This window comes from Erythrolamprus reginae, chromosome 1 (genome assembly GCF_031021105.1).
Source record: "Erythrolamprus reginae isolate rEryReg1 chromosome 1, rEryReg1.hap1, whole genome shotgun sequence".
NCBI lineage: Eukaryota > Metazoa > Chordata > Lepidosauria > Squamata > Dipsadidae > Erythrolamprus > Erythrolamprus reginae.
This window is the reverse complement of record NC_091950.1, coordinates 165204533-165228169: the sequence shown is the minus strand read 5'-3', so window position 1 is coordinate 165228169 and position 23637 is coordinate 165204533. Positions and strand designations below refer to the sequence as shown.

The following is a 23637-nucleotide window of genomic DNA, read 5'->3' as shown; positions in this document are numbered from 1 at the left end:
TCCTTGCAATGTTCATGAATGTGAGAAAAATGTTTTTTGAGATTTGTGAGTCTTGGTGCAAAACGCCAAGGATATGCAAATACTGTATTCATTTTGTACTCATCATTTCTGTTGAGGTAGTTTACAAATATTGTAAATAAACAAGCTATACAAGTGTTTGTGATCCATTTCATAAAGAGGCTTTATAACACGGTACACATAAGATTTCTGCACATGGGGTACACTGACCTTTGTAGGAAATAAAATGCTCTTTTGGAGCAAAATAAAAGCACATCTTCCAACTTCTGCACTGCTCCTTTCTTCATTATTCTGTTCCTTGAAACTGGTGTTTAGTCACAGAAGCTGATACTGCATTTGGAAAAGGCTGATAACTGCACAAGTAGTAAAGGAAGCCATAAAGTGTCAATAAATAGCATAAGCTGGAGGTTTTAGCTGTCGGACAGTGACACAAAGATGGATTGCCCTATGCTTGAGACTTTCTTAGACAAAGCTTTAAACTAGATAGGAAACCAAAATTAGACTGTAATGGAGAGATTCCATTCTCCGTGGACATTCTAGTTGGGGCACTAAATTAATTTACCTTGCCCAGTTTTCTAGGGCCTCATCTGTTACATTGTGGGGCTATAATGCAGTTGTCAAGATGTTCTTGTACTACTTTAACTTAAGCTTCAGTATCTTTCTAGAGCACATTGCTAATAAACATTGCATATTTCAAGCAGACTGTCACTGAAAAACTAGCTCGGATAGGGCGTGCATAATTTAAAGAAATAAATTTTTAAAACAATCAAATATTGAGAAATGTTAATCTTGTAATAAGCATGAAATATGAGCATGGTGGCTTTAATATTCCTTCAATAGTTAGACTGTATCTGTAGTGGTATGAATACAAATAGGCTGTTGATTTGTCATCTTATTCAGAAAGATGCTGTCACTCTCTTTCCCCCCCCCAGCCCACCAAATAATGTCATCTGCTTTGTTGTTTTAGGAATGCCAGCAGAATATGAAATCTGGAATACCTGCCTTGAAATGCCAGAATCAGTTAAATGGGATTGGACCTCACCAAGTTTATCCTAGAAGCAGCTGCAGTAGCAGTGAACTCTCCTTGTCTAGTGCCTGCAGTGAATATTCCAGCAGTTCCTCCTGGAATGATGGGAAAGGATGCAAGAAAAAGGTAAGCTACTGGTCACCTTTGTTTTAGGAGAAAAGTTAAAGTGGCTACATTAATGTGTGTGTGTGTGTGTAAATAAATAAATAAACATGCGCGCTCACACACACACATATTTGTTTTCGTAGGTTTTTGTAGGTTATTTTTGTATATATATACTGTGTATATAATTAGTAAAATTCTGCACAAACATAACATCAAAACTTCATTTTGCACCAACCAAAAAATATCTAATATACTAAGGAGCCCCAAAGATAAAATCCAATTGGAATACCAAGGAATCTATGAAATCCCTTGCAAAACATGTGCAGCCACATACATTGGACAAACTAACCGAAGAGTGAGCCAACGCATAGCAGAACATGTGAATGCAGTCAAAAAAGAAGAAAAGACCTCCTCCCTTGTCCAGCACATTAAAAAAACAGGGCACGAAATTGACTTTGAAAAAACTAAATTACTCCACAAAACAGAGAATTTATACAGAAGAATTGCTCTAGAAGCTATAGAAATTGAGAGGAGACCCCTTTGCATAAATAAAAGAGATGACACGTCCCGCCTACCAGAAATTTGGAAACCAGCCTTAAACAACAAAAAAAACACTTCATAATAATCAGCATGTCAATCCTTCTAATAATTATGATTTTAGAAATTTGATATTTGGAAATCAGCCTTAAACAAAACACTTCATAAAAATCTCCATGTCATTCCTTCTAATAATTATGATTACACCAACCAATCAGATCACTGAAACATAATCACCCAATCTATTTGCTACATTCAAAACAAATCTCCACCCCCACACTATATACTAGGAAGAAATGACAGTTGCTAACATTCCATTTTACAACAACACAAAGATTGGAACTTTAGCCTGATGATGGTGAATGTGATTTCACCGAAACGTCGCATAGACATGCAAAATATTACACAGGGCAAAACCCGAACTCAGAACAATCTACACACACACACACACACACACACACACACACACACACACACATATATATATATATATATATATATACTGTATATGTGTATATATATATATATATATATATATATATATATAGAGAGAGAGAGAGAGAGAGAGAGAGAGAGAGAGAGAGAGAGAGTATATATATAATTGGCAAAGGATGCTTCATAAGCTTAACTTAGAAGTTGCAACAATGAGGGCATGATGGAAAGGAGAAAGAATAATGAGATCAGAGCTCTAATATAAATCTAGAAGTATTTTTATTTATTTATTTTGTCATATAATATTGGTATACAAGGTACAAGTAAATGTCTTAATATTCAAATACATGCAACAGGTAAAATAAAAAAAAATCCAATAAGGACAGGAGATGGAAGGCTGGTGCACTTATGCACACCCCTTATCCCACTTTGGCTGGAAGTATTGTGACTTCCAGACAAAGTGGGATATCTAATATGAAGTATCCTTTCCCATCCCTTTCCTGTTGTGAGCCGCTCCAAGTCTTCAGAGAGTGGCGGCATACAAATCTAATAAATTATTATTATTATTATTATTATTATTATTATTATTATTATTATTTCCTCCTCTTCCCTTCCTTCCTTTCTCTCCCTTCCCTTTTTTCACCCATTCCAATTCATTCACTATTATTCAAAGTCAGATTTGTCTCATGCCTAGCTGAGTGCAATGAACACTCATAGTTTGATCTGGGACTTGCTTCCATGTGTTGCTATGTTGGCAGATATTATTTGTTTGTTTATTATATCTGGGGTCCTGTAGGGTGAAAATCCCTCCTACTTTCCTCTAGGTGTGAAGTTCAAAACCTGCATTTTTATTCCTAATGCCTGCTAATTTTGCAGTAACAACTAAACCTGTATATTTTTTATTCCCATTTCCAATTAGTCAGTAAGCTGGGATAAAAGGATAAGTATAGCCTCTTCACTCCCCAGCAACACTTCCAGTCCTGCTGATGACCTACCTCCAACTCGTATCAAGGAAAACCACATTTTGGATGGGCTGAAGAAGCTACAAAAGCTGAAAAAAAGAGTAGACCCTCCTTCTGTTATGTCCAAATGGGGCTATAAAGATTGCATGGATTCTAACGAAGGGATCTATTCTCCCGGAATTAAGTATGGTGCTCATAAAGAACAGGCCAATGGCAGGCCTGAAATGGACGTAGCTTGCCTAGATCACCCCAAAATCTTTGTGTATGATTCTGATTCCCACGAGGATGTGGATGATGACTCTTCATCTTTAGTACTACTGCATGAAGTTCCAAGGAAAGACTGTTGGCACTACTGTAATAAATTAACTCACAGTGTTTCTGACAGCTTATTTGGCTGGGAACCTGATAGAAAGCATTTATCAGAAATAAGGTCTTACTTTAATTCAAAGGAGAAGCCTGAAAAACTGACTAGTTTTGTCAATGGATTTCAGTTGGGTGCAAAATCATGCAGGGATATGAAACTGCCTGTGCTGCAGATAGATAAGAGTCTTTCCGATGTAAGCTGGAGAGACCTTAATTTACACCTTTCAGATACCGATGACAATGAAATCCTTGATGAATTACATGTAGAGAGCAGCGACGAGAAAAGCCCAACGTATTTGTCATTAGCACCCTTTGCAGAAAAGAACACCCAGAGCTGTGGTGTGTTTGAGGAGAAAGAAAACACTCAGCTAGCATCTTCTGAAAAACAAGCCCCTCCCTCAGACATCAGGACAAAGGCATGCAGTTTTATTAAGCAGCAAAAAATTATAAAGAAGGCTTCTTCAGAAGAATGTATTACTGTAATATTCGATGCCGAAGATGGCAAACCTTTTGAATTTAATTCACATCAGGCTGGAATTGTTACTGTAACTAGAAATGAAATTTCAATCCACCAGCCTTGCGATGCAGAAAACACTATGTGTTTATCTCAGGGAGTATCTAATTTGCAGAAAGCAACAGATACTAAAAGCTGCCACGTTATGCAAATACCTGTTAATAAAGCAGAGAGAAAAATTGCCCCAAATGATTCCAAGGAAGACTGTGCAAATGTCCCTGCTCCCCATATCAGAGATTGTCCTATACATTTTGGAAAACCATTGTGTCAAAATACCTCTCAACAAAAACTAACCAAGCCCGCATGCAGTATTTCTTCTAATTTGAGCCCACCTTCTTGTATCCAGGGAGGTAATAATCATAAGCACAAGTTAACTACAGTATCCAGCAGAGACAAGTTTTTACCAGAGACAGCAAGAACGTCCACAGCTGACAACTCTCCTTTAGTCTCTCCCCATTGCTTTAAGACTTTGGATAAAGGTCCAGTCTCACCTGCAAAATGGTCAAGACACAAAAAGATGTCGAATCCAAATCAGAATTCAAAAGTAGGTTTGAATAACTGCAAGATGTTAGCCCATCCAGAAACTAAGATTTTGCTCTCGGGATCAACTTCCCTGCCTCAGCATCTTCTAGAGACTGTCCATAGTGAAGAGAAACCAACCAGAGATGTCCATTGTGAAGGGCCACCAGTGGAAGCCAAATCTCCTCCCCCACCCCTTCCTCCTGGCAGATCAGCTTCACTCTCAATTAGATCACATTATGAACACTCCCCCCCTGCTCTTGACCAACCAGGAGCGGGGTTTCTCAGCGATACAAAAAAAGATGTTCAGTTGTCACCACAGAAAGCAAATTCAGTGTCTGTTTGTCACAATGTCGCTGTTTATGAAACAAAAACTGATAAACTGCCTGCCACACCTCAATTTAGCTACCTTGAATTAAACCACTTTCAGGACAAGGGAGAAGGCAAATGTGCATCAGAAAAATCCCCTGTCACAAGCCAAGTCACTGCCAAGATTTTCGCCAAGAAAACTTGTCCTCCAAATTCAAACTTGCCCATGTTCTACAGCAACCAAGAACTGTATAATTCCAGAGTTGTTCCCATATCTTTCACAACGCAAGATACAAGTTCCCTGTATCAGGAGACTGGTATACCTCAGAAACCAAAGTTTCCCGAGAGTTTCTCCACTTCACTGGATCATCACATAAGTACAGTTGGGGAACAGAGTGTTCTGCCTCAAATTAACCCTTTCCCAACTCCATTGCTATCTCAGGTCAGGGATGAGGGCAAGTTATCTGGCAAGGTCCTGAAGCCCCACCTGTCTATGGGACTGAAGTTATTCATAACATCTCCCCGCTTTGTCAGAAAGAGTTCCACTGTGCCAGGAAAGCAGGAAAAAGACTGTATGAATGCAGCCTCTAAATGCAACGTGGATTCAGATAAACAGAGGCAAGGTGAATCTTCACCTCAAACCAATATAGACTTAGTGGACGCTGAAGTATGGAGTCCAGAGGCCCAAATAAAGGAAAGTTTCTCAAAGAAGCTCAAAATGGACCCAGCTTTCCCTATTTCCCCTGAAACCTGCAATTTGATAGAGCCAGACAGATTTGAAAACAAATCTGTTAAAAGATCCATTTCTTCTAGTAACAAAGCATATATGAAGCCAGCTCTTGGTATGACTGGAGCCAAGGCCCGTAGTCAGAGTTTCAGTATTTATACTGAAGAACTATTGCATGCACCTTCCCCAGAACGGTTGGGAAAAGTGAGAACACAGATTATAACAAATACATTGGAACGAGGGAATTCTTTAACCAGGCAAAACTCGACGGGGGAGGGATTACAAATGAAGTTTGTTTCCGAATCGGCTGGGACAGCAGAGGCGGTTCCTGCAGTTTCTTCCACGCGGCCAGGCAGTTGTGCAAAAGTGAGTAGTCAGATGAGCAACCCAAGCAAGCTGCCCTTTCGAACGTCTCCGAAAGGAGATCTCTGCAGCAGCGTTTTGAAAAAGGGGATCCACAAATCTGCATCCCAGAGTGAAGTTCCAGATTCACCTGGCCAAGATGAAAAAAGCAGTGATGTTTCCAAGCATCAGTCAGCAATGGAAAAAAGTGTTACACAAACAGAAATCAACCAAACCAGTGTTTCCCCAGGCCAAATTTTCCCATTTCAGAAAAACATGGACAGGATCGAACGTCATCATAAAACCGAAGGAAGCAAGGCAGCGTTGCCAGAAACCTCTCTAAATGGTCCCGAAACCTCTGGAAAGGCTTCGCTTTCAACCAGCTCACATCCTACAATAGAAGAAAAAGTTATGTTGTGCATCCAAGAGAACATGCAGAAAGGACAAGGGCAAAACCCATCTGGCCCTGAGATGAAACAGAAAAACGGGGGCCCGTCACTTGCCAGCTGGTTTGGTTTCCGTAAAAGTAAACTCCCAGCCCTCAACAGCCGAAAAATTGATACCTCAAAAGTCAAAGTAGAAAAGAAAGAGACCAAAACTTCAGCTTTTGTAAGTAAGCAAGCAAAATCCGAAAAAAGGAAAGACAAAAAGAAAAGTGAGCAGCACTGCGAAGCGGAAAATGAGTTGAACAGGAAAAGTTCTGTCCTTTCAGATGGTGCTCCGAAAGGAAAAAAATTGGCAAAAGCTCTACATGGTAACCCAAGCCCAGCAAGATCGGAACAGAAAAGCAGCCCTACTGCTACCTACTCAGGAAAAGACAATTTCATGAAAGAGCTTTTACACAGGTAAGAATTTTAGCATATGTAGATTTGGAATCTTCCCTTTTATAACATGCAACTCTTAACAAGCTACTTTAAGAAGCTGCAAGATGTCACTTGTCAATGCAGAGTAGTGGAGTTAGAAGTGGGGAAAAGAACTTTGCGATCCTTATCTAAATAGCTTCAGAAAGAGAAAAGCAAAGATTTGTGGGCTGGCTGGAGTGGAGTGAGGAAAATAGGCAAAAGTAACGTCTGCCACCAGCCAACTCCAAAAGTCTGTTGGCACAATCTGTCTGGAAACCAGGATATAAATGCTGGAGGGGGAGGGAGCAGAAAGGAGGGCAGAGAAGAGGCAGATAGAGATAAATACATGCTAAGTAACAGCAGCTTGATAAGGTAACTTCCCAGGTTTTATTAGTAACTCTAAGACTAAAAATAATTCTAATTTTAATGTATTGATTCTATTGGAAGTTCAAAAATAAATAAACAAACATACAGCTCTTCTGCCCTTTTTTCATTGGCTCGAAAGGTTTGCATTTAGGACTTCATCAGACAGCCTAATTGTAACTCAGCCATATTTGGACACTGAACTAGCACTTAAAGGGCTGTTTCTTTAGAAGTTTTTGATAAGATTACAAATCCTTTAAAGCCTTTGTGAAGAAGCCCAAGGCTGTTTCATTCTATAGAAATCCCCCTTTATTTCCTCTTTCGTACTAGGGTTATTTTTTTAACTATGGCCTGAAACTTGTTGGCTTTTAAAAAAAAAAATTCAGCAGAACAATAGTTTACCTGGTTTGTCTCTCATCCTTTTTATTATTTTGGAAAGGGAGAGTTAACTTTATCTTCTGCATTGATTGTTCTTCAGCTTCAAATTGTTGCTTGACAATTGTAATTTGCTTTTTTTGTGATTGATCTCGGCCAAGACTGTAGGAAATTGCATATTCTTAAATAACCGGGGGAGGGGGAGAAACAGCTATGTTCTGATAATTTTGCTTGTTAGCTTTGAACATGATCAAACAGTGCAATCTCAGAAAGGGTAGCCTGTGCGGAGGTGCGGTATTTCAGACTGCTGACAAGGGATCACAGGGTTGCTCCATTTTTCAAAGGGAAAGTAGGAATCTCCCATAAAAATACTGCCATGTCTGGGAGAGGATTCGTAGCCAGCTCTCGCTTCGTTTTTCTTTTTCTTTTTTTAGGGAGACAGCTGTTTATAATGCAGATGTGCGTTCACACATGCAAAACATCACCACCACCTGCCAAATAGAGTGACATATCCCCATAAAAACAGCTCCACATGGCTGCTCTGATCATTTCTATCTGCTTTTTGTTAGCCAGGTCAGTGGTCTTTGAAATTAAAGAATAGTCAGCCTTATTAAAACGAATACAGTTTTTAAGCATGGCATTTTTATTTAATACATGCATCACGGAGAGATTTCTTTTAAGCATGCAGCATCTGCCTTTGTGTTCTCTTTAATGCCCCCTTGTAACTGGCTGCAGATTGTTAGTATACAAAGCAGATAACCCACAAAAGTAATTACTTTTACCGCTTCCCGGATTTCAGGTCAAAAAGACACCCAGAAATAATTGTACAATAATTTCCAAGTTGGCTCGCAGTCCTAGAAAATTTCAAGCAAATCATTACCCATGAACAACGACTCTAATTTTGTCTCTGAAATTGCAAGTGACAGATTTGATCAAGGCTAGTTAGCAACATTTATCACTCAGAAGTCCAAAGGGGGAGAAAGGGTGGTTTCACGAAACATCAAAAGCAGAAGGGAAGGTAGAATGATTGAAGAAGGGCAACGTAATTGATCAGAGGAATCACTTTCTACCTGCAGAGTTGATAAGAAGGCAGCCCAGCAGACAGAAAGTGGATCAAAAAATGTTTCCTACAGGAGCGTGTCGAAGAGCATATCCCAGGGTTTTCCTCTTCCAAGCAACTCCGTCAATACTCAAAGAAACCAGAAGAAAAACAGCAAAACAAAGGTTGATATAGAAATACCAAATGAGACCTTGGTAAGCAATAAGAGGAGACTCCCTTAACAATTTCCTTTCTTCCTGACTGTTATTGTATTACTACAAGGTACATGCCCATGTATGGTGAAAGGACACAGTTCAGAACTGGGGACTGATGGATTAATGTCAACATCCAATGATCTGATTAGGGAATCCGATTATACTATTTCAGTGACTAACAAACAGTACAAACTGACTCAGCCTGCTTTAAAATTTGTTCGGGCCACCTGTGCTTTGAAGCAAGACCCTGAAAATTACACAGAAACCCTTTTTATCTCTTAGAAGTAATTGAAACAGATTGAGATAAAAATAATAACAGCAGTGCCAATTCCATGTCATTTTTCACTAAAATCAAAGTCCATTGTGTGATTCAAAGGGAGCAGATATCACAAGGAATACCTTGCAAGAAATGGTGGTTAGGCATCTATTATCTGCCGCTTCAAATATTGCAAAAAAGCAATGTTGATTGTTTTGAATATTTACTTAACCCTACCTACAGTAGGTGCAGTGGTTTTGCTAGTTAGACATTTGGAGGTGACTTGGTAAATTAAAAACGGCACAACTTGGGTTTTGTCTATTGGGAAGCATATGTGACAGTCATCTGAAATGAGAAATGGTTTCCCAATTATTTTGCTGTTGCAACTTGTAGCTGCTGTAGGAATGCAAGAGCTTGAACTAGGCTTCTTTAACAGCAGAACTAGATGCACAGAGGATTGGAATCAGCATGTATGTTTTTGAAAGGGATCATGACAATCTCACTATGGAGTCTGGTGTATAGGAGATGGTATGTGCTCTCCCCCGATTCCTCAGAAGCCATATTTTTATATTAAGATATAATGTGTGGTCCCTTTCCAGGAAACAGGTTTGGTTTTTTTTATTACAGGTAGTCCTCGAGCTATGAACACAACTGACCCCAAAATTTATGTTGCTAAGCAAGACCTTTGTTAAGTGAGTTTTGTCCCATTTTATGTTATTTCTTCCCACAGCTGTTAAGTGAATCACTGCAGTCATTAAGTTAGGAACACAATTGTTAAGTGAATCTGGCTTCCCTCTGTTGATTTTGCTTCTCAGAAGATCACAAAATGAGCACTGCAAGCCTCATAAATATGAAACAGTTGCCAAGTGTCCGAATTTTGATCATGTGACCAATGGCTGCAATGTGAAACAGTTACAACAATCACTAAACGAATGGCTGTAAGTCAAGATAACCTAGGTCGGATCTATACCCCACCCTTCTGTTTATATAAGCACTCAAGATGGCTGGGAAAAACTCACACATCCATTTTTAAAAGTTCTGAATAATTTAGAATAGCTAGCTAAGAGACAGATTGCTTTCTAAGAACTATCTCATGAATGAAGTACACATAATAAACCTTGGGGACACCATCTGCTCCCAATAGACTGTTTCATCAAGCACAAGTGAAAGATGTTTGTTCTGCATGTCAGCTTGCTTTCCTTTAGTCTGTTTTACAAAGCCCACTGTTCCTATGGTCTTATATAAAACAAAACCAAACAAACAAACAATCCTATTTTTTGATAGGATTTGAAATATGAACCCATTTCTCAGATTATATAGTGCGGTGGTAAAATGTAACGTAGAAATTCCACCTGATGGGGATTGAAAATCCAAATAGTTTTATGATGCTTAATGACAAAACGATCAACCTCAGAATATTATACACATATTTTTATCTACTTTCATGCAAATAAAGCCTTTCCTGGAAGATGTGCAAGGTCATCCATTAAGAACCTTTCCAAAACTTGTGTGTACGTGCATGTGTTTGTGTTACAAAATTGTTTTTCCCCCTTCACTGCCTTTTTTTTTTAATGAAAGCCTCTAGCTTCTATAGTATCGTCTTTTCTTTGAAAATGTAGATGTTCCCTGCATTATAAAACCACAAATTATAAGCATATCTAAGTCTGCCCTTGCAATGTCACCGAAAGGAAGAGAAAGAATGGAAGTCTGGAAAACTGCCATATGCAGGAAATTCAATCCAGCTGATCTAGAACTTTGATAACAAAGCAGAGCCCCTTATCACAGCCACTCAATTTAACTATGCCCCATTTAACATGGTGCTGACAGCTTAGCGTATATCTTCACTGTACAGAAAGAAAGGGAGGGGGTGGCTGGGGGGTGGGGGCTGGTGTGAAAACAAACCAATATTAATGTTTCTTTTAAAACTTTCTTCTTATTTAATGGCTTAGTAATTTAAAAGCATTTTTGTCTCCTTTAATAGGGGCTTTGCAATCGTAGCCGTTTAGCTATCCTAGCCATTCAGCTATATCTTTAAGAAATGCACTTTATTTTACTGGACAAGGATAAAGATGGTTCTCTGTGAGTGTGTTTGTGTAATATAATAGGATAATATAGCAGGGATCTCCAGCCTTGCAACTGTTAAGACTTGTGGACTACAACTCCCAGAGTTCCTTAGCCAGCTTTGCTGGCTGAGGAACTCTGGGAGTTGAAGTCCACAAGTCTTAAAGTTGCCAAGGTTGGAGAGCCCTGTAATATAGTGTAGTGCAGTGATGGCAAACCTTTTTTGGTTTGCATGCCAAAAGGGTGTGTGCGTGTGCTAGCACATATGCACATGCCCACACCCATTCCCTCCCCTCACACAGGTGCACCCTCATGCTGCCCCTGCACATGTGTGCCCATAATCTCCCCCATTCCTGTGCATGCACATAGGTCTCACTGAAGCCTGGGATGGTGAAAAAACAAGCAAACAGGAAATTTGGGGAAATGGACTTCCGGTTTGCCTATTGGGCTGTTTTTCGCACCCCTGGGCTTCAGAAGTTTCCCTGATGCCTCTGGAGTGTGAAAAACAGCACAACGGGGAAACCAAAAGTCCGTTTTTCTGAACTTCCAGTTTTCCCATTGGGCGGTTTTTTGCACCGCCCAATGGGCGAAACAGCCATTCCCAAGGGCAATGCAAATTATTTATTCTGTTCCAATATCATTCTTCTACAGATGACCTGGAATTAGACGAGACATTATATCTTGGTAATTCTGGGTTTTCCTTTCCAAATTGATTAATCTAAAATGTAAATATGATTATGTATTGTTTTTAAAACGGAAAAAAATTAAAAATTTAATAAATACATTTTAAAAAATAAAATGGAATTTAATGTACAGAGTGTGGAATATTGAAACATTATAAATCACTGCTTATATTTATCCCACCTCTGATAACAACAACGCATTGCACTATGATAAAATTTTGTCAGCAGTTATTGGCATAAGTAATTTTAATAAAGAAGACAATTCCTCCGATATTTTTCATGGACATCTCATGTTATTATAAGAAATCCCAGTGACCGGTCCCACAGAGTTGACCTTCTCCGGGTCCCATCGACGAAACAATGTCGTTTGGCGGGACCCAAGGGAAGAGCCTTCTCTGTGGCAGCCCCGACCCTCTGGAACCAGCTCCCCCCGGAGATTAGAACTGCCCCCACCCTCCTTGCATTTCGTAAACTCCTTAAAACCCACCTCTGCCGTCAGGCATGGGGGAATTGAGACATCTCCCCCAGGCCTAGACAGTTTATGCATGGAATGTTTGTGTGTATGTTTGCTTTTAATAAGGGGTTTTTAGTGTTTTTTAAATTATTAGATTTGTTGTACATTGTTTTATTGTTGCTGTGAGCCACCCCGTGTCTGCGGAGAGGAGCGACATACAAATCTAATAAATAATAATAATTAAAAAATGAATATCATGACACATGATATTTTCACAGAGGGTAGTATACTGTGTGCTTTCATGAGATTTAATTCTATTCCTTTGCTTTTGTTAAAATGAATCATAGAAGATGTTTTTCCTTTAAGGATTATTTGTCTTCAAAATTTGTTTTTGATAGCTGCATGATGTTGCTTTTATTCAAGCATTTAGAACCAATTTAGAAGTCATTAATCACAGGATGAAGTGACTTTAAATTCTTATTGTGTGTGATTTGGAAGGTATATTAAAATATCACTAAGGTGATAGCAAAAAAACAAAAATAATATGTGTGTGTTCTGAAATCATTTGGCTTTTATCTTGTTTTCTTTGGAAGAGATACTTGAAAGAGATTTTTTTTTTAAATGTCATGCAGGTCAAGGTAGTAAGAGAAAACTTTCAAGAGGATGCAGAAGATAATCTCCCAGATTCAAGAAATCAAAATCATTTAATAGGTAAACTAATAAATTAAACTGTGTATTTTTTTTATGTAACCAACTGAATCATAATAAATTGAGGACAATTAGACAGGAATTTCTTAACACTTTTTTTCAAATAGCAGCTATAGATAAAGAAACTTTAAATACAGAGTATGTTTAAATGCAACGTTATTATTATCCAGGAAAAATGTGGTCACCATTTCTCTACTCTTAAGTCTTCAAAGCCTAGAATTTTCCCACCAATCCGATAGAACTGAAGAAGCTTCTTGGGTGAGTAGTGGAAAAAAACCAGGAAAATCTAGTTGCCTTTTGGAAAAACCACCATGACTTGGATGATTGAGAATCTCTATAGAAATAACCATAGGGGCATGTTACTGCACGTGGAAATCCATAAGGGGAACAACAGGACAAATGATGAAATGTGTATCACAATATTAACCATATAAACCATAGATCCATCCAAACTCATTTTTCATCATTTTGGCCTAGATCTGTAGTCTTGGAGTCTATTTCTCCTATGCTTTTCCCCAGCTGCTAATTCCCTCCATTATTTGAGATTTTCATTTTACTAATTTAAACATTAGCTTTCAAGAGTTTTTTCATCACATCCTTTTTCAGTATGTTGAAAAAAAAATTGTATTTTTGTTGAAAAAATGATATTGGACTTCATGGAATGATTTGGGTGGCATACCGAATAGGCACCAAACATAAATAGTCAGTGTTCTTTTTCATCAGACCTAATTTTCAGGAAGTGGGGAGAAAATAACCCTAGCAAAAAGGAAAATAAAGGTGAAGAGGTGGATCTGAAGTATATCTGCCTGTGTCACAAATTTCCATTTATGCAACAAGCTTCCCTTTCATTTCCGTTACACTCTTTCTATATTTCACATCCACCAATCCATCTCCCAAGTCCACTAAACAAACAGAGAAACAGGGAAACAGTTATGGGGCTATTTTATCATTGGGCATATTTTAATCTCTCCCCGCCCCATTCTAATCCATATTTTTACCAAATCAAAACTCAGTCACCATTTCTCTAATGCAAGTCTTCATAGTCTAATTTATGGAAGAAAAGCAAGCTATTTTCTCCTCGTCTTCCTCTCTTATGCTCTGTATGTATTCCTTTATCGTTTGTGCAGTGTGTGACTTAGACAAAGCATGGCTGTTCTTTACTTTACGGAATTACCTCTAAAGCTTTAGAGTTTTTGCTTTAAAAAAAACACAAATGCCATATTTGCTGTTAATAAGAAGTTTCTTAGCTAGGTACAAATAATTTTCTAATTTATTAAGCATTTTGTTATGACCAGTGGTTCTGTTTTTGCTTCTATCTGCCACTCTGCTTTTGTTTCTATGCTGTGCTACAAATGAAGCACCAAAACAAGACCTATTTAACTTATTCTGGTAGTACAGGTAGTCCTCATTTAAGTACTGCCTTGTGTAGCAACAATTTCCCTTTAGAAGAGTAATAAAAAAGTGACTTTGTGACCTCACATTTAGGTCTGTCTGTAAAGAAAAGGAAACTGGAATAAGATTATAAACATAATCTTATTTCCCTTGGTAAGGGCTGTCTATATGTATATATTTGGACATATAAAAAGATCGCAGAGTTGAGGAATAGTTCATAGCATTCTACTTTGATTTGAATTAGTTGTCAGATCCATATTGATTTGAATTAGTTGCCAAATAAAAGAATATTATTTTTAATGCATTGATTGTACTTGGTATCCATTTGCAGAAACTTTTACGGAACATCTTGTTTTATTTCTGATGTCAGAGAACACAACATGATGCCTTGAGTAGCCAAGCTTTCATAAAGCTATTAAGTTTGATCCCTCTTCCGATGGGACGTTTTGGCTTTTAGTAAAATTTTCTATAAAACAATACAGTTCTATATTATGAGTAACAAATAAACTAGAGAATCTTGAGCAGTGACTGAGTAATGAGAGCAATGGAAGAAAGATGTTGGAAGGTCTGGTGCCCTCATATCAGAATTGGCATTTCTGCAACTGATTTGAATGGATTTCTCTTTCCTAGAAATAAATCTGTCAAGGATTAAGGAAACCATTCTGCCTTGGATGAGAAAGACTTTTCCAATAGTTTATAAGACTATAATAGAGAGTCGGCTGGAAACAGAATCAAAGATTTAAAAATCTATCACACATTAGTTATTCTACACACTCATGCAAAATGTACTTCAGTGTCATAACACAGTTTGAAAGATGATTGTCAATTACCAGGAACTAGTAACTTAGTAATTGGAAGCTGTGCATGGCCTGCCTTCAAACTTTTCTCTGAAGATATTAAGGAGTTACTTAGTCAAATATTTAAATGCACTAGCCTAAATTCATCACTTCCCACAACCTCTTAGGGAAAACAATCTATGTTGTGAGACATAGAGCAATAATCTCCTTGTTTTAGTTCTAAGCTTCTCTGCAAGTTTAATAAACAGCTATTATGGAGATACCTCTCTGTGCACAATGAAAAATCTTCTGTAAATTATGCTATTTTAACTGTCAGCTAAAACTCCAAGCCCTGTGTATTGTGATGAACATAATACATCATCTCACCATTATGATAATAGATACAATTCTACCTATTCAACCCAGAATAGTTGAACTATTCATGGTTTTTTTAAATTGTCAAATGTATATATAAATGTGTTTTAGTGACACACAACAAATTTCATTCACTTCACTGAGAGTGTGTTTTTTTAAATGCTTTCTTCCAGGTCATAAATATTTTAATGCAAATTATGTCAATAATATATACTGTTTTGTTTTTGCTTGCTGGAGATAAATAGATTTATTTATTTGTTTGTTTATTTGTTTGTTTATTTATTTATTTATTTATTTATTAGATTTGTATGCCGCCCCTTTCCGCATACTCGGATATATTATATTGCTAATATATGGAGAAGTTTGTATAGTGGTTAACACAATAGGCTAAAGACCAGGAAACTAATTCTAGTCCTGCCTTAGTTATGAAAAACAAGCCACAACATGGGTGTCAAACTCATGGCCCATGGACTGGATGCATCACCTGCTGGCCATGCCCACCATGCCCAGTTTAGCAAAAGGGACAAAGGCTGTGATATGACACATGATGACAACATGATGCCGCAAGTTTGACACCCCTGAGCTGGATGATTTGGGGCCGGTTACTCGCTCAGTTTAACTCACCTCACATGGTGGTTGTTGAAAATGAGAGGAGTAAGGAGTATTAGATATGCTTGCCATCTGGACTTGTTTATAAAAGTAATAAAGTTAGAGTATAAATAAATATTTTAATAATGGAAATTAATAATTTAATATTAAATAACTAATAGTAAATAAATGAACGACCATATTAACACAGTAGAAGCATTTAACGAGTTTAAGATGTGTTCTCCTTTTTAAAAAAGACAACAAATACATGCACACAATAGTTTTCACATGTTCTGAGCACTGGCTTAAATTTAAACTCCAAAGCATATCACACGGGTTTTTGTTTGTTATTCACAATCTCTTACATTATCCATGTTTGCTACCTTTTTCTCAAGGGAATCCCATATCCCATCTGATATGCTTTTATACACTTTCGTTTCTAACTTTTTCCCCAATTGGAGTTGCTTTGAAATGCTAATTTAAAGATTATTATGATATATTGTTTTATTTTCACATTTTAATGAGCCATTATTTTTCCTTCACTTTTATACCCTGAAAAAAAAAACATTTTCATGAAACAAAATGGAGTGTGTGCACAGTTTAAGAGTGAAAAATATCGATATGACAAAGAATCATTTTTTTATTGAATACTTAAATTGGTACAATACAGTGGTACCTCTACTTACGAACTTCATTTGTTCCGTGACCAGGTTCTTAAGTAGAAAAGTTCATAAGAAGAAGCAATTTTTCCCATAGGAATCAATGTAAAAGCAAATAATGTGTGCGATTGGGGGAACCACAGGGAGGGTGGAGGCCCTATTTCCTCCCAGGATATTCCTAGAGAGGCCCCACAGAGGCTTCTCCCCACCTTTTCCGGCCCTGTTTCCTCCCAGGAGATTCCTAGAGAGACCCTACGGAGGCTTCTCCCTGCGTTTTCCGGCCCTGTTTCCTCTCGTGAGATTCCTGGAGAGACCCCACGGAGGCTTCTCCCTGCCTTTTCCGGTTACAGTTTTGGAGGCTCGGGTTTGTAAGTGGAAAATGGGTCTTGAGAAGAGACAAAAAAATCTTGAACACCCAGTTCTTATCTAGAAAAGTTCATAAGAAGAGGCATTTGTAGGTAGAGGTACCAGTGTCTATATGGTTGACATGTTAGCAAACATGCAACTTATGACTCTGAAGTAATTTATCACAATTGAATATTCTTGGTTCAATTATAGATAGATAGATGGATGGATGGATGGATGGATGGATGGATGGATGGATGGATGGATGGATGGATATGTTTTACACACATACACACACACACACCACACACATATATCTCTATCTATCTATCTATCTATCTATCTATCTATCTATCTATCTATCATCTAACTATCAGGATGATATAATATTATGCATACATACATACATGCATACATACATACATACAGGGGTTATAATTTACCTCGCCACTGGTTTACTTCCTGCCGCATTGCATGGGGCCGCACTATGCGCACATTTCGCACATACATATATGCATTGCTGAAAATTTGCAAAATATCCCCCCCCCCCTGAAAAAATATTTTAAAAAAGCATGGTGGTGTTCACGGATAGGCACCAACAGAACCAGCTCCATGATGTCACCAGTGGTTTTCTACCAGTACTATAGAGCTGGTGCAAACCAGGATTAACCCACCTCTGATGTTATATATAAATGGTTTCCAAGCATTTTTTTTTTCAAATATATTTATGTATGTACGTACGGATGTTTCAAATATTCTAATACATTCTAGGACTAGTCTTTCTTTAAAAGGACCTGAGAATACAGCGCAATAAGATTCTAAACTATTGTTCTAAACATTCTAAATCATTAGATATTTTTTACAGCAGGGAGAATTTTGAGTCAGCCATAGATATTCCATACCTGTTTAAAAAATGAATTTAGAAACTGCAAGAGTAAATAAGCAATTTCTTAAGTCTCTGTTGAAAGATCCAATTTGGGTCAGTTTGCAACATTATCCTGGGACACGTATATTTGCCTTCATTTGTTAAGTCTCTGGGTTTCTAATTTTATTTTAAGCTTAATTGATTGTTTTTGCAAAAAATGCTATACCAGTTGTCTTAGTATATATGACTTACCTTCCATAGAGTCCATCCATGGAATGGTATCAGTGGTGAAATTTGCTTACTACTACCACTACTACTAGTACTACTACTACTACTACTACTACTACTACTATTATTATTATTATTATTATTATTATTATTATTATTATTATGATGATGATGATGTAAGGCGCCCTTCTCCTAATGGACTCAGGGCGGCATACAGAATAAAACAAAGATACAAAAACCTTCTCTATTGATTCAACAGCATGTGCTTTGCTTGCATGCGTGCCATGTCACAATGTGCTTTTCTATCCTCTGCACATGCACAGAAAGCTTTGTGCATGCGCAAAGGATGGAAAACATGAAAATGGCTACAGATGGGAAAAGCCAAACGCTGCCACTCTTACTGGTTCCCCAAACCAAGTGGCTGCCACTATTGGTATACACAGACCGGGCCGAACCAGTAACCGAATGGCATCTATTACCAAAATGTATTATTTTCATACTCTCCACACACAAGAATCTAAATTCACCATTTGGGAGCAAGTTTCAGGAGATATGATGATTTTTATGTATAGAAAGGGAGAAAATATTGTGAGAACATAAGTCTACTTAGAGAAAATGGGATATAATCCAATTTTTGTGCTTAGTTGCAGAAGGGAGACATAAAGGAATCATTACAATGGTCTCTTTAAATCCAGCGTTCTATACCATACGTATCTGTATATAACAACAGTAAAAAAAGAACGTGAATGATCATTGTATAAATTTCATTGGATGATACAGATTTTTTTTTCTGTGCAAGAAGCTCTTCTAGAATATATTACCCAGAAATACAGTGTACATTGATTTTAGATAAATATGTATTCCATTGAGGTTTAAAAGGGAAATAAATAGATCAAGGAGCAAAAAGAAGGTTTAAGTGAAACCCAAGTACAATTCTCCCTGTAATCAGAAATACAAGTGTTTGCCCCAGAATTAAAAACTGAAGTGACAGCTTCTTTTGTATGCTGTACTTGAGCTCTGCAGTCCATTAAATTTATTGTTAAACATCTGCCAGGTAGATTCTACCTTCTATAGAAGCCATTTTCTTGTAACATCATTTTTCACTGTTTAAGAAAAACACTGCAAAAGGTTCAACGGTTTAATTTTAAAACAATTTCATCAGGAAAGAAAAGTCTATCTTATATATGCCTTTGTTTTTTTAAATTATTTATTCAAAACATTTATGTAACCACCCATCTTATAACCAACTCTGGACGGCTGCCAAACAAAAGTTAAAACAGCATAAAATCCATATTAACATTATAAAGCTAAACGTATTAAAAACAACTGTTAATAACAGTGTTTTGGTTACATCCTTCATTGAAATTGTTGAGCTGAATTTCATTTTTAAAAAATTGAAATTGAGAGCTATTGATCTACTTACTCCTAACACCTTCGTGTTTGTAGATTGTAACCTACAATTAGGCATAACAGTGCATCATAGACCAGTAATTCTTTACAATGTACCTCCTATGTGCTTACTTAAAGAATGCACCTAAAATCTGGGACCCATTACTCATATGGGATTGAAATTTGACAAAGTTTTATTTGCTTCAGCATTGCTGTGCCACTGCACTTGGGCCACGGTCACATCATTATCATTTCCAATGCTCCCTGCCAGCTTCCCAGAAGGAAAGTCAATGGGAACTGGTAGAAAGTTGAAAGTTGCTCTTTTTCCTCTTACTTTGTTGCCCACCTGTGATTGTTCTGCTTCTCTGTTTAGGTAAGGATATGTCTCTGAAATGGGATACATATAATAATGATGGTGATTTTCAGACCACACCTCTAGTTTCTAAAAAGGAAAGGAAAAGTTGATGAAAAATTCAAAGGGAAACTTTTTGATCCAAGAGTTTTACATATAATTTGATTGAAAGTTCAGAGACAAAGTGATGCTAAAGATTCTAAAGTGAAGAATGAAGCTGTATATTAAAGAACTGTTAAGCATTATAGAAAAATCATCCGTTAATAGCTTATATTAAAGAATTCTATTCTTGCTTAACTTGAGTAAGAAATGTCCATTCTTCATTCTGTGTGTGTGTGTTAGAAATTACATTATATCAAATATGGTATAGTAAATTAATATGTTTTTTCCTTTATTTTTGCCCACCTGGTCAAAAAAATAAATCCTTCCTAAATGTAAGTTTTTAATATATAACCCTGCTTTTTACAAATGCATGAATAGATAGATACCTGTCATGGTATCAAGATGTGTGCCTATACCCTCTCCGATTATATGTAGACTATATGAAATGTCAATTATAGTTTATTCATCAATTATATAAGGTTGTCTCTAGAAATATTTCTATTTGGAGCATTGCTGGTCAAATTGAAAGGTATCATTGCTCTCTCCAGTTGTTTCCTCTCAATGAGTCTAATTCAAAGGTTTTAGAAAAGGGGATTTTCCAATTTTATGATTTTATGGCTTTTTTGGTTTTGTATTCCTACAAAGTACAGAAATTCCAGGTGCATATTTCTTGTGCATCATTTTTAGTATATAGGGGTATTTTTACTGTATAAGGGTTTTGACTTCATTGTTTAGTTATACAGGCAGGACCTGGAACAAATTCTGCATTGTGAAATACACTGGTTCAGGCTTTAAACTGCTCTGTTTTCTTTACCTTCTCCTGCTTCAGATTTTTAGTCTTACCTCCAATAACGCTACTTCTGTATATATGGAATATTCTGCCATGCTTCTTGGGCTGTTTTGGAGGTGTATGTGTGCGTTTCTAGCTTAATTTGTTCATAATTCTGTAAGTATCGGGAGAACTCCAGCATGGTTGCTATGTCTCCGTTATGACTTTGGGCTAAGAAAAGACTGAAAAAGTATGTTTACTGTTAGCACATATTTATTTTCCATAGTAGGTGGAGTTATCATCCAGGATAGGTTGACTTTCTCTGTCAGCCAATCAGGACTGAGTCTGTTGTCATTTTAATTCTGCCCCTGTCTCTATAGCCCGCTTTTAACTCAGTTCTTGCACCTGACAGTTAGTTTGGCCTGTAAAAAGCATTGGCATCTCTATCTACATCTTCATTTCATGTTGTGAAGGTACTTTGTATAATGGTAGCTTTCTTTAATAAGCTGATCGGATTTCTGTCTGCTTCATGAGAAAGGAGAGTATACTTTTCCAATTACTGCAACTCTTTGGACCTAAAGTAGCCTATGTCAGGTCAGCAGATGGATAGCAGTGCTTGTCCAATTTCCACAATTGTTAATATTCCATTAAGGGTTTTCTGTGTTGGTAACCCCATAGCCCTCCGAGGTCTCCAATGTGTTGCATTGTGGGTGCACATTCTCTGCAATTCCTACCCCCATTATACTCTTGGCAGCACTGCTAACCCTGTTACTGCACAGATTGAGGAATTGTTTGTATGATCTCTCAGAGAAGATAAATGAATATTGTTCTCATGCAATTTCTTTCCAGGGAAAAAATCCCCCAAGCTTATAATAGTTGGCTAATCTGCTGTTGGAACAGATATCAAGAATGCAATTGCCAAGGAAAGAGGTCACCAAAAGGAAGGTGATTAAATTCTTCTTCTTGCTTAATACAACTCTAGAAATTATGGAGGAGAGGATAATAAACAATTTATGTGCAGCCTCCAATCTAGTAGTCGGTCCTTGCATTACCCATCTCTGTCTTATTGTAGATTAGTATTCTCTCCATGTATTAAGAGCACCTATTAGGACGCTTATATATTAGATAGCAATAAGGGCAAGATTTTAAGAGGTTATTTCTTTTCTATCTTTTGCCAGCCTTTGGTTGTTTAGTTAAGGCATTTATATGCCATACTCAAATGTTACTGAAGATGCCTAACCATTAGAAAGAAGGAAAGAGAAAATATAAGCAAAGGTGGTCTCATTTTAAGAAGTTAAGACCACAGCCAGTTCAGACTGAAAAAGCATGGTGGAAGAGGGAGATCTTGACTCCTTTCCTGAAATCAAAGTGAATGGGAGCAGTATGCCTTTAATGAAAAGAAGGACTTAGGGTGACATGACAGCAGTGTTCCAATATGTAAGGAGTTGCCACAAAGAATAGGGGTCAAACTATTCCCCAAAGCAACTGAAAGCAAGACAAGAAACAATGGGTGGAAACTAATGAAGGAAAGAAGCAACATAGAACTAAGGAGAAAATTCCTGACAGTTAGAACCATCGGTGGAATAACTTGCCTTCAGAAGTTGTGAAGGCTCCAACACTAGAAGTTTTTAAGAAGAGATTGGATAACCATTTGTCTGAAATGGTAGAGGATTTCCAGCCAGAGCAGGAGGTTGGACTAGAAGACCTCCAAGTTCCCTTGCAACTGTGTTATTCTGCCACTCTCAAAGGATCTGCCCCTAGGAAATCCTTATCTGTATATTCAACAAATGGTCTTGGGAAAGTGAAGGTACCGTTAAGACTGTTTGTACTGCTGATCTCAAGATCTGAACAGGTTCATATATATGTGTAATTATTAACTATGATTGACTCTATTCTTTTGATTCTTTCTAACCACAAATACTAAATGTCAGGGCTCTAAATGGCATTCAAAACTAAATTAGAATCCAAGGCAAAGTATTCCTCAAAGAGCAATATACCCATGCCTTCCACGAGAGCTGTCAAGGTAGTGAGGACGGAAAGGGAAGGTTCATCTACCGATTCCAGCTCTTCTGGATCAGCCTTGCTCCTGCCCCTAAACCAGGGTCCCTCTTATTTTCTTCCTGGCCAGCCATCAGTTGGGCAAGGTAGCCCCATAGTTGCCCAGGAATCCCCTGACTGAGGTGGTGCCACGGTTGCCAGGGCACAGTTTGCCAACAGGGAGTTCAGGTCAGCCTAGTTGGGGCAGCATCCAGGGCATGAAGACAGTGGGCAACTGACTTCTTCGCCAACCCATGCGTGCCTTACTGGTCCCGCCTGAAATGACAATTGTAGTGGCTAGGGGGCAAAAGCCAGCATGGGGCTAATCAAACTCTGGCCACTCCATTACTCCACTCTGGAATTGCTGCTTCCATCAGTTGTGATGGCAGAGGAGGAAGGAAAGCCCACAGGAGGTAACTTCCTCTGCACAACACTCCTCCATGCTCTCTGAACTTCATCTGTGGTGCTGGCCATGTAGCACTGGTCCCAAAGGTTTTTTAACGTGGGTCCCCAAACTATTCCATTCACCCAATCCAGGATCTGACAGGCGGTGATTGCAGGGTCCTAACCTCCAGTGAATCAGACCAACCATAGCTCGTGGTCTGAGCCCAGCTGATCACTGCTGAATCTATCGCTTGGAATTGCACACCAACACCATGGCTTTCCCCATGCAGTTGAAGGGTCCCCATACTTCCAGGCAATGCTGTCTCCAGGACCTGGGGCAGGGTTGCTTTACTCAGGGAGGATACGTGCCAAGCATCCATGGCATCCTGTTCCTTCTGGAGTAGTCTTTCATCGTCTGGATTGTTGGGTGCCGATTGCATGTGTTTCAACTAAGCACCCCCATCTCCCGATTCAACCCACTTTTCCTGAGTTTTCACATCACCCATGACTGGGTCAATGTTGAGT

At 38.0% G+C, this 23637-nt stretch overlaps 1 protein-coding gene across 6 annotated transcripts in view; it reads left to right on the top strand.

The window, feature by feature from the left end:
• NCKAP5 (NCK associated protein 5) overlaps positions 1-23637 on the top strand; it is an 845077-nt gene that overhangs the window by 711964 nt on the left and 109476 nt on the right. For all 6 annotated transcript variants that reach the window (XM_070731175.1, XM_070731183.1, XM_070731191.1 and 3 more), the window contains 4 exons: positions 986-1171; positions 3039-6700; positions 8512-8689; positions 12776-12854. In XM_070731175.1, the coding sequence (XP_070587276.1) occupies positions 986-1171; positions 3039-6700; positions 8512-8689; positions 12776-12854 (4105 nt within the window). The remainder of the gene's footprint in view (positions 1-985; positions 1172-3038; positions 6701-8511; positions 8690-12775; positions 12855-23637) is intronic.